The following is a 12,568-nucleotide window of genomic DNA, read 5'->3' as shown; positions in this document are numbered from 1 at the left end:
AAGTTTTTCTCTAAATCGGATGAGTAAATTTTCACCAAATTTTGCGCTTTTAGTTTAATCTCAGATTCTGACAAATTTTTGTGTAATTTCCTTGTAATTCGGGTTCGATAAAACATCGATTAATGACACTTTTTGGTCGATCCAGAAAACTGGGAAATTCAGACATCCGGGATAGCGATGGTCCCGAGCATCCCAGATAATTGGTTCTCTACTGTATAAATATTTCTTGTAATTAATCTCACTATCAATTTCACTGTTTTCTTTGCTGGTTTGTTGTTGTATTGTTGACGTGAAGTGTTTACATAGTTATCGATCGAACTAATCATAATGGTATTATCGATATCAACTGCAATATCGGCAGTATGTCGGTATTGCAGATAAAGTTCAATAAAAAAATTCGTAAATTAAAATCCATATTTATAAAAATGTAAAAAAAAAATATACAAGAAAATTTTAGCATATATTTTGAAAAGAGGGGAGGAGTAGGGGAAGGAGGGGAGGGCCCAAAAACAGCTATGCCTAGGGCCTACGAAAGGTATAATCCGGCTCTGCACATAGCTGTTCTAAATTAAGTGCTTTTCGAGTCAAAAATTACAATTTGCCTCATAATGATCACTATTCATATGAAAATTATTAGGTAATCACACATCAGAATTTAAATTAAAGTGATTTATATATCACATATTATGATTTACGTTCTGCATTCAATTTCGATTTGCAAAATGTACACTGTTACGAAAAATGTCCAGATTTTTTCTAAGGCCGACTTCGAGACCTACAATACATGTTTTACAACAATATTGCACAATTACAGTAAAATTCAATATGACTTAAAATACATTATGTTTTAAGACAAAGTTTTTCCACAAAATAGTTGGGAGTTATGTGGTTCTCTATCCATACTTTTAAATAATATATTTATATACAGCATAGTTAAAAATGAACTTACTTTTTGGTTACATATAGTATTGACATAAGGCTGTTCTTTAACTTTGATACGATAATGATGAAATAATTTCCCATCAAAAAAATGCCAAGGCATTGCAAGTGCTATTGGAAAAGGATTACCACAAACATTTATGGCCATTAAAATTGTTGTTACTCCTCTCATAAACAGGGTTGACACATTGACTGCAGTTGCATCTACCCAAGGTGCCTAAAATCAAATTGAATTCAGATTAGACATTTTTGAAATAATGTATTTGTCTTTTTATTTATGCACTTTCATAGTAGTTTGTACTTAAATTTTAAGTTCTTCACTGAAGCTGGAATATCTCCTTTTATTTGGGACACTTTTTATTTTTTGCTTTAGCCTAATTAAAATAATTTTATTATTACTTAACACACAATAGACCACTATAAAAATGAAAAGTTTTAAAAAATACTACCAGAGCCAACAATTCTATATGGAACAATGAACAATATTGTGTATTCATCAGAGTGTATACACAATATTGCATATAAAAAATTTCAAAAATGTAATTTTTGCACTGAGAAGAATAGATTGCATTGAAACCAAAATTTTAAAATACCATTAAACTGAAATGTTTAAAAAAAATATTCAAACTTTATTAAAGTTGTTTTATAATTTGTTTATAAAACAAAAATCCTTTTAATGATATTCCAACTTCAAAAAAAAAATAATTATATTGCGTTATTAATTAATTAGCGATTCTAGCAGTATTCAGAGACATTGGTAGCTCCTAAAAATCTTGCAGAATACTAACAGCTTTTACTCTAAGTCCCTAATGCTTTTTATCTTCTCAATACCATGCACTTAGTACTTCCAAACCAATATTTTTTTTTTGGTCTTTCATTAAAAAGAGATAAAACTTTCCAATGAATGAAATGAAAGAGTATCAGGTTGCTGTGGTATATATAAATACTAAAACTTTTTGTATCCACATCAATCAACAATTTTTTAAAAAAAAAATCTCATCTTGAGACAATGTTATAAGCTAATTATCATCAAAAGTGTTTATAGCAAAAATAAGTGCTTCGATCATTTTAAGAATGATGCATTCTATAGATCCAAACAGACTTTGTTGAACAGTTCCACTATGTACTAAGGGAAATTTTTTGACAGCTTACATTAGATTCATTTAATGAACATATCCTTTCATGATGGTGATTTGTTTAAGCAAAATTTTCCTTTGCATTTATTACCTAAGATTAAAACAGGATAACTAAATATAAACTTTACCGGGATTAAAAAATAAATTTCAAGGTTGTTCATTTTGAATTCAAATTAAATTTCAATATGCGGTGTATGTTTTAAACTTTTTTAATTTGGCAATAATTAATTCTATGACACTATCAGTACTTTGTAGTACCTGCTCACGACTAAACTAGGAATATTAAATACATTTATTTCAAACAACATACATATCTACAAGGGGTGATCAAATGAAAAGGTACGAAACGACGTAGAAACGTAACAGTTAAATATTTGCATATTCCGTTATGGGAGAACGTAGCGAGACATCTCGGGATGCGACTGGGATCGGAGCATGCGCGGGTGCCCGCTTGAGCAGGAGAGAGCAGAGGCTCTTATCAAAAGCGGCGTCCAAATGATGCGGCTGTCCGTATGAGGACTGGATGGCGTTTGCGTTGCAAAATTCGACGATTGAGGAGCAGCGAGTTGTTATCTGATTTCCTCGAGCACAGAAAAATGTCCTGTGAGACACTCCGACGCCTGCGCATGGGTGCAAGTCTTCCGTCCCCAGGACGGATTTCCGTCTTTCGAAAATGTCCGCGGACGGAAACAAGACTGACTTGAAGACGGAAATCGGAATTTTTTCTTTCTGTCCTTAAAAATATTTTTTAGGTCTACGTTATTGGTCTACTTTCTTATGCCCTGTTGTTATTTTGTCAAAAGACAGATGAATAAATATTTTTTGTACAGTATTTAAACTTGATGCATTATGGTAAAGCTTTCTTAGATAGTTTGCATATGTCGAGGGGGTGTTGCGTATGTTAGGTATTTCAGTCAAAAAATTTTCAGTCTTGGCCTTTTTTCCAACTTGCACCCATGCGCCTGCGCAGGTCCATCAAGAACAAAAGACCGGGGCTGCTCAAGGAGGGTGTGGTTCTGCTCCGTGATAACACGCGTCCACACGTCTCCAGACTCACACACATGGAACTGGCCAAGTTCAAGTGGGAGACGTTGGACTATACGCCCTACAATCCGGACTAGTCGTCCTGCGATTTCCATGTGTTTGGTCCACTGAAGAAACACATGAAAGGGAAGGTCTTCAACTCGGACAACATACTCAAGGACGCTGTGAAGGACTGGGTCTCGTCAAGACCACAGGAATTCTGGGAACAAGGAATCCTGCGGCTTGTTCATCAGTGGGATCGCTGTGCACAGGCCTATGGTGTATATTTTAAATAAAGTCTACATTTGTACCCACCATGTCGTTTCGTACCTTTTCATTTGATCACCCCTTTTAAGTTCATAATAAAATAACAGATTTAAAATCTTTTTTACAAGAAAGTTGCTGGAGAATTTAATATAACACAGACAACTAACAAGCATGAAATTTTATTTTATATCATAGAAATGGGTGGATTTCAAATTTTAGGCACTTGTGAATATTTTTATTAAGGCGACTATTTGCAGACAATTGTGAAAATTTTTAAACTTTTTTACAAATTGGCTACTACAAAAATCTAAAAATCTATTTGCAGTTTTTTGTATTTGTTAATCTGTTGGATTTTAATAAAAATTTGGTTATCTTAAAAAGAATGTTGCAGATGTTTGAAAGAATGGGTTTGGTTGGTGGGGATGCAAACATAAACAAAACTCAATTAAACTTAAGGTGAAAATTAATATATATATATATATATAACATAATTATCACTATTGACCAACCATTTTTTGCAATTCTTGGAAAAAAATAATATTTGGAAAAGAAAAGTTTCAGTATACTCCAATTATTTTTGATTTCATTCATTGTAATTTTTAATTTGCGAAATTTTGATTCAACATTTATTTATTTTTGGTTTGGTAAATTAAACATTGAATTAAGATTTTTATTTTATTTTTATAAATTGCAATAAAAAAAACTTATTTTAATGGTCCTGCCACACATACTATTCATATAATTAAAAATTTTTTTTTTAATGGCAGGCACTTGGGGTTTGTCCCATTGGCCACAGAACTGCTACTCTCTTCCCGTTACCCAGTGGGCACCCGTGGTGGAGCAGCGTCGCCAACGTCACACAAAGGAGAAAGGACATCCATGCCCTGAGTAGTATTCGAACCCGTGGCCAATGGCTCCGCAGTCGGACACGCTAACCACTCGGCCACCTGGTCGGCATTCATATAATTTTAATAAAACCTGTTTCAGATCGTTTTTGACATTAGAAAATTATTGAGTATCGTTCAGAAATTCTACCGGCATTTAGAAATATCAAAGTTTTTTTTTTTTTTCATTTTGAGAAGAAAAATAGTAGTTTCTGATGCTCATGATGAAGAAAATATAATAATTTATTACAGTTTTGTTAAAATTTGTGGGTGTCAGTTCAAGTAACAGTTGCGAATCTCAAGAAGTTAGTGATACCGACAAAGAAGTTGCAACGGAACCACAACCAGAGCCAACATTTCCTGATGGAGCAATGAGCAACATTCTGTATTTATCAGAGAAAGGAATTGAGAAATAGAATGACAGACTGTCAAAGGGTTTAAAAAAATTACACTAACCTGTATTTCTCTCAATTCTTCCATATCTTTAAGGGATAAGGCTTGAATGATTAATGCTGCAATATCTAATGGTTCTAGCAATATATCTGAATTCACTCCATTTATTAGGCAATTCAAAACAGAAGCTAAAACAATTAAATGCTTAGGTATATTTAGAAATGTGTCAAATTGAAATGAAAGTTCTAAAATAGAATGCAGGACCATCATTTTTTCTTCTTCAGAATACTGAAACCATAACCTTTCAACAGAGAATGGATGATCTGAAAAATTAGAAAACAAGTATTCTCAAATTTTTTATTGACTGGTGTAGCTGTAAAAGATAAATTTAAAAAGGCATTAACAAAATACCTCTCAGTCTAGGTGGAAGATTTATCGGTAATGGCTGTATATATTCTGGTTTTTCCATGGAATTCCCATGATAAGCACACCATTCCCTTATAAGAATTGGTTTCCCATCTTTTGTTAAAGTATTATCTGCAGAGCCTTGAGAAGAATAATAATTGAATAGAACTCCATAACACTTTTGTCGAATTTTACGATACACCAAAGCTGATGGGAGTCTAGATGTATCTTCGAGAACCTAAATAAGGTGTGAAATATATTTACTATATAGATGTGATTTATAAGTTTAATTTACTTAGACTCATCAGTAATTTTAACTAACTAACATTCAAAGATTTATCAAAGGGTCATAAATTTAAAATGAAGCTTTGCCTCTGTTCGCCTTACTCCAGTATAACCCAAAGAAAATTTTTTAAAAAGAGTAGTTCCACTTCCATATTAATTTTTTAGGAGTGAATTGCAAAATAGTGGAGAGGTTCAAATCAAACATTATGTTTCTAAATTACAGACACTCTGTAAGCAACAGCAATTGTTCTAAAAGAACTGCAATATAAATTATGACAAGTAGATACACTAGAATTAATATTTGCATACTTAACTAAAAAAAAAAATCACATAATTTTTATTATAATTTACAGGTTAAGTAAACTAAGATTTCTATAATATCAATACTGTAGAAGATCTTTACAATCACAAATTTAAAACTCAAGGCTTTGAGTTTTATTGAATTTTGTGCTATGTAGATCTACATACCTTTAAACTTACCAATCAAACAAGTTGAAAATGGATTAATCTTGAAATGCAATAATTTTTAAATTCAAATATTAAAAAAACCCAATATGCATCTAAATATTTATTATTCACAAAAAAAAATTAGAATTTTCTTGAGTATTAGAACTAATAACAAATCAATTTATAAACTTTTGTTTGCGTAGCTTTCTAAATTGAAATCTCATTGCAAGTAATTAAAAATGCAATGTAAAGTAAAATAAATAAATCTTGCTTAGATACAGAAATTTCTTAACTGGAAGTTACATTGTTTTTTCGCACAAAATTATTATGGTGGTTAAAGGAGAATTCCAGTTTATAGAATTTCGTTATATAGATCTACTGTAAAATGCGTAGATTTTTTTTTTTTTTTTGTAATTCTTATTGCTACAGTCATTTAATAGCATATTTGAAATTTATGTCACAATTTACATTTTCATTGGTGACATGAGAAAGGCATCCTTCACAATGCAATTTCTAAACCTCATCGGATTGCTCCAAACTGAAATTTTTAGATTTTATTATACATTGAATTACAATGGCAGCTGCATTTATTGGCATTGTTACAGCAATAACAATTAATATCCTAAACTCAGCATTCATGAGAGAAGTCATTTTTGCTCTTTTTAGGTGACTGATTTATTTTCTATAAGATTATCTTAAATCAAGAAAAGAAATTGACAATTTTAACCAAAGTTTTACGAAGAATATTTTCACTCCTGGGAAAATTTTGGAGGAGCAAAACTCACACCCTGCGCATAAAACAATTGCCTAGATCAGAGGTCGCCAAAGTGGTCTATATAGACCCCCAGGGGTCTATTTAACAAAAGTGGGGGTCGATCTGAATCGAAAGGGTCGATTGGGAGTCAAAAAAAAAAATTCTTTATACGCAAATCACACATACCTAGTTAAGTATGTAAAATTTGTAATTTTTTTTATAATAGACTTAATATCAGTTTCTTTATAGAACATAAATTAATAAACGTATATTTATTCGGGTGAAACAAGTATTTACGTACCAGCGTGCAGTGGCACGAACTCTGCACTTCTTGTTTATAAGTCATATGCATATGTGCGCTTGTCCAAATGTCACATGTGACGAGCATTGACATTACAAACGCAAATATCATAAGCAGTTTCAGCTATCTTTGCAAACTGTGAACAGTGTTGAATATTTGCAGTGTCACTATTAAAACTTTTATAATTTTGGATAATTAGTTATTGTTTTATAAAAACCATTCGTTTAGTTTAGATATCAATTTTAATTATCAATACATGTAAAAAAGAAGGTAAGCAATAATAATATGGATTAGTACTGCCCGCTACAAAACTATAGCACACTTTGTATTTTTTTACGAAAATTACAAAATTTTTGAAAATATTATTATTTTAATCTGATGTGTGTCTTTAACTTTCACGTAAATTCAATCTGAACTAAGTACAAAAATAAACTAAATGTGGAGTTTTGAGGAGATTTAAGATTAAAATTGGCCAATTTTGAACCCAATATAGCGAACCTTGCAAAAAAAACCCAGGCACACCCATCTCATTGATTAAGAAGTAATAAATCTGCAGTTACTTTACTTATTATTTAATAAATATTAAGGTATTTAAATTTCCACATTAATATATTTTTCGTAAAATTATTGTTACACAATGAACTATAACTTTAATAAATGCTTAAAATCATGAAATAAATGTCGAAACACAATATCTAATAGAGTTTTATTTTAATTAACAGAAAATTAACAGAAAATTACGATGGAGATTTCGAAAAATTACATAGGGGTCGATGATCAAAAAAGTTTGGCGACCCATGGCCTAGATGCATATACTCTGGTGACCATTGAGTAGTAAGATAAACCTTCATTTCTGAATCTAGTCATGGCACTTCGGTGCCTCGAAGATTTCACTCGGTGAGAACATAATGATTGTAGTTATAACATACATAGGTTACATAAATCATTATACAAAAGTGAGATTACAAATTTGTATTATAAAAAATAATAAATATTGTGAATAAACTAGTTTAAAATAAATGTGTTAAAGATTACCTCACTAGATTCATATTCTAAATTGCACAGTAAGTTGAACACAAAGGGAGCATTTACACACTGCAGATGCTTTGATAATACTTCACCTTCTGAACTTGGCTGCAGATAAATATTGATTTTATTTGAAGGGATATTATCATATCCTATCACGTAAGACGATAAACCTAATCGAATAAGTTGCATTAAGCTTGAACTACCACAGATTCGCTTTGAAATGGAATGTAACTCTTGTTTATTATTAACATCAGCTGACCAACCTTCTTCATTAATTATAGCAGCGAGATTTTCAGCAATATCACTTATAAATATTCTCCCTATTTTGTTGTTCGATAGATACCTATGAAAATAGTTTAACTTATAAGTAGGTATAATATCATTGCCAGCTAAACAAGCAAAAAGTGGTAACTGGTTTACATCTATATGAAGATATCGAAAAGCAAAGCAATCTCGATCATAGTGAGTTGTTGTCAGAGATTCTAAGTCAAGATGTAATAGAGATAGATAGGTTTTTGTATTGTAAATAATAAAGTCTGAATCTTGGCTGAGTATTGCGAAAACATCTCTATTATTGTTAGCATATTCAACAATGGATTCATCAGCTTCACGATCGGTTTGATAAACTTCAGCCCCGAGCTCTTTGAGAGCAAATCTCGTTAAGGTACCCATGGAGGTTGGAAGTTGAAAATGTTTCTGATCCGGCTCTCTATGATTGGCATGAATATTCGAAAAAATAGATTTGATTTGTTGGTATTTGGCGACACGTCGTTTTACCCATTCTTTGCGTTTGGCAGCACAAACAGTACCATCGAAAAAAAATACTAGCCTTACGCCGATGCTTCGAAAAAGAGAAATAAATTCTTCAAGCTTTTTTATGAATTGTAGCCATTGCCCTCCATATATCCACTCTAAATTCTTCGCATACAACCGATTTATTAAAGCCATGCCATCTACAACGATCACTGGTTCACAATTGAATCTTCGTCTGTGCTCATCTGCCATACGTTGAATCGATACTGATTTACAAGCATCAGGGCATTTATTTTCAATGTAGTACTGCAATCCTATAACCCCCATTATTTTATTATAAACTAAATATTAACTTTCATGCATAATATAGTTATCTTTGAAAATGATTATCATGCTTATTTGTTTTACTACAAAATCTAAATCCCTACAAAATACTTATTTGTTTACAAAAATTTGGTTTCGGTTTGCAGTGATGGTTGATAAGTATGTCAAAGTTACAGTGAATCGATCGTTCTCATTTAAAAAAAAAAACGGGACAGATAGTAGCCGAGAGACAACAGAGCTATAGAGTTATTCCTACTGTAGTAAAACTAGTTACGCAGGTTGTTGCATCTCACCAATCACTTTCTCAAATATTATTTTTTGGAAATGTTTCAAAAGTTTGTCGGAATATTCAGTAAAACTCAACATGATAAACTTTGTTTTTGATCTATAGAAAGGTAATTTAGAGTTAAAAAGGTTATTTACCTGACTTAAATTACATTGAATACCTACTAGTTGGAACAAAGTATAAAATCAGGAGAGTACCAGGAGTCATCAGCAGAGAGAAGCGTTGAGATAGGAGATCACTATCACTGCGACGTCCCAATGATTTTACCTATTTGACAAATTTTGCTTGACTATTCAGTATAGTTAAAAAATTATCTTCTCTTATTTAACTTAAATAACACAAATAAATTTTTATGTATTTCAACTTTAGTTGACTTTTTTAATGAAAGAATTCCTTCTTTCATAATAATAATTCATTTTATTTGTACAGAATTCATTCTGCATAGGTATCGTTTTTGGATTCCATTTCTCAATTCTTATATCTTCTTCAACAAATCCAATCCCTTCCTTCCCACTGAAAATTCCATCTGTCAATCACTCGTCATGGAGCTTCTAATTACACCAATGAGCCAGTTTCATCAGAAATTGTGAAATGCCAATGACCTTATCTTCAAAAACACTCTCCCTTTCTTTATGACAAATTAAAATTCAAATAGTGCAAGAGTGAATAGGTAAATAAAGTTAGTTTAGAACTATAGGTAACGCTGCATGAAGTTAAGGAAATAATTATCAATTTAGTTATGTATTGAAAGAAAACTTGAAAAAGTCGGAAATTTAAAATTCTATTTTTCAGGAACTATTTACCCGATTTCGCTCAAATTTTGAATTTTGATGCGTAAAATTGCATATTTTAAAATTACGTAAAAAATTCGATACCTTACGATTCAAAATATTTTCTATTGTTAATTAAAGTATTAAAAATAATAAATGTGTAGTAAAATTTATTTTTTTGCATGGAATTATATTTGAATAAGCGAATTTTATAATTGTGTGCAAAAATTTTTCAACTTGCTTAAAAAGTTCTCGAGATATGGTGAAATACGAAGAAAAGAAAATTATGAGGTCCGAACTTTGTTACACTCTCCTGACCAAACTATCAGGACCATATTTTCCAGATTGAGACTTCCCATATATTGGGTGTAGGAAATCCGAATCCCCTTTTAAAAAAAGGTATGTTTATTCCGAGAAAGTACGTTTTTGTGTCTAATTTCGTAGCTTGAAATATCGTCTGCTCTAACTAATTAGCAAAGTAATCCCCTCGAACCATTAAGATTGAATTCTAGAACGTGAAGATCCAATAATTATATCAAAAGTTACTCAAGGTAGTTCGTTTTTTTTTTCTTTTTGGAGCACTGTACATAGCTCGAAAAATGTGTTTATGAAAAATTTACATAGCTTAAAATGCGTGTAGTATTTGTTTGATTCCTTTTTTGAAACTTCTTAAACGAGCGTTGTACTTTTCTTTAAAAACAACTAATGAATCAAAATAAATATGTAATTGGGATATCGGCCATTTGCATAAATCTCAGTTGCACTTGGGGCGGTTTATTAAATTTGTCTGTTTAAAAAAAAAGAAGAAGAAGAAGACCACAAGTCAATAGTCGTCTTTATAAGGCTGCCCAGGACAAAATCACTATATAATAGTGTTATTTAATTGACGTTGCAGAAATTAAGAATTTTAAAATTCACTTTATTTTTTAGAGTTCTGAATACCGACGACAACTGAAAAGTTGCATTTGCAATATATTTTGTCATGCCGATCCTGAAGTCAGGGACAAAGTGTCTTAGATTATGCTTAAGTGTTCAAAATAAACAAGAAAAAGCTAGCGGGTGATTCTTCGTTTACTGTTAAATTTAGGTTGAAAACTTAAAAAGTGTATTTTTTACGGTGTCCATTTTCGTAAACACGCTTTTCGAGCTGTATAGTTTCAGAATTATTAAATTTTATTTATTTTATATACCTTGAAAGGTCAACAAAAATTCTATTTTTTTGTTCATCTTTTTTGCAGAACAAAAACAAAATATTCTCCTTAAATTTAAAAAGAAACATAATGATTGAAAACATTTTAATTAGGAGCTCGAGGTAATTATTTATATAAACTAATATCGAGAGTTTTTCGTTTCATTTTTCGCTTTCAAATCCTGCGTTTCCCTTTCCTTTTTCATTCATGTGACGTATGTGGAACGTCAAATTAATGGGATAGTAAAAAATTATATTTTTGTTTTAGCTGCGAATTTAGTTCTCTTTTTCTTAAAAAATTTATTTATCAAATGGTTCATCACTTATTTTACATATTTAACTAAAATAATAATAATTAAATATTTAACTATTTGCATTTAAACTGAGAGTAAAACATTCCCGCAACAGCTCATTGTTGGCCAGGGGGTTTATGAAGTTTAAGCTTTCTCACTTTTTGACCAATGACAAGATTGTGGTAATTTTGTCAGCATTGCGCATAGATCGCCTTTACTTACTTGATACGCTGATACACATCGATCTGAAGCTGAGTGGACACAAGACAGCCACTTTGTATTGAATCACAGTTCTTTACAACAGATCATTGCTTTACTCACTGACCAATCACGGCTCATTTACTAGAATTATTATGCAAAAAATCGTTAAATTAGTAACATATTGGTGGAAAATAGCATAGTAAAAATAGTAGCAACAAAATAATTTTTTTATTGAAGCAAATGAATTAAATACTTATTTATGATTAAGTCAAATTAGAAATTTCCATCTGCAGAAGGATAATTTGCCTTCTCCCAAAAATATAAGATCGCGATGACCTTGGTTATCAGAACTAGGAATCATTCAGTTCTAGTACCAGAAGTCAGAGGCCGGAATAGCCTGGTCGCTAGGGCATTGGGCTTATGTCCAAGAGGTCGGGAGTTCAATCCCTGCTGACCGAAGACCTAATCTAGTAAATGGTGACGGTACACGTTAAATTCGCGCGTGACACGGTCCTTCATGTTCCCATAACAAATCAGTGCTGAATTGAAGATTAATCGATCATTGTTTCAAGTCAAAATCTGTATACATTATATGTTTCAAATTGGTGATGAATGGGATTGCCCAATAAACAGGCTGTGACGTGTGTGTGGCTTGAAGTCATATTCTTGGCCATAGATGGCGGCACTGAAAAACAAGAAACGCACCATCTGCCTTAAAATTCGTTTAATATCATTGAGTAGGCTTGCTAGTACTTGGAAAGTGGCATTTGGAACAACAACAACCAGAAGTCTTTTATACAGACATAATATGATTGAAATTATATATATCCTTGTTATTTATTGACCGCGACAAGGTGTCAGAAGGAGGAAAAGTTAAAGCCAGTGAAAC

The 12,568-nt window shown here is 31.6% G+C and overlaps 1 protein-coding gene across 1 annotated transcript in view; it reads right to left on the bottom strand.

The window, feature by feature from the left end:
- The window catches only part of LOC107438010 (constitutive coactivator of peroxisome proliferator-activated receptor gamma), a 12,502-nt gene extending 3,385 nt beyond the window's left edge, over positions 1-9,117 (bottom strand). The window contains exons 1-4 of the mRNA XM_016050166.3: positions 7,870-9,117; positions 5,054-5,285; positions 4,706-4,965; positions 950-1,156 (exon numbers count right to left, since the gene is read on the bottom strand). Of these exons, the coding sequence (XP_015905652.1) occupies positions 950-1,156; positions 4,706-4,965; positions 5,054-5,285; positions 7,870-8,943 (1,773 nt within the window). The 5' untranslated portion in view covers positions 8,944-9,117. The remainder of the gene's footprint in view (positions 1-949; positions 1,157-4,705; positions 4,966-5,053; positions 5,286-7,869) is intronic.
- Between the last annotated feature and the right edge of the window lie 3,451 nt (positions 9,118-12,568).

This window comes from Parasteatoda tepidariorum, chromosome 1 (genome assembly GCF_043381705.1).
Source record: "Parasteatoda tepidariorum isolate YZ-2023 chromosome 1, CAS_Ptep_4.0, whole genome shotgun sequence".
Taxonomy (NCBI): Eukaryota; Metazoa; Arthropoda; class Arachnida; order Araneae; family Theridiidae; genus Parasteatoda; species Parasteatoda tepidariorum.
This window is presented reverse-complemented; position numbering and strand designations above follow the sequence as displayed.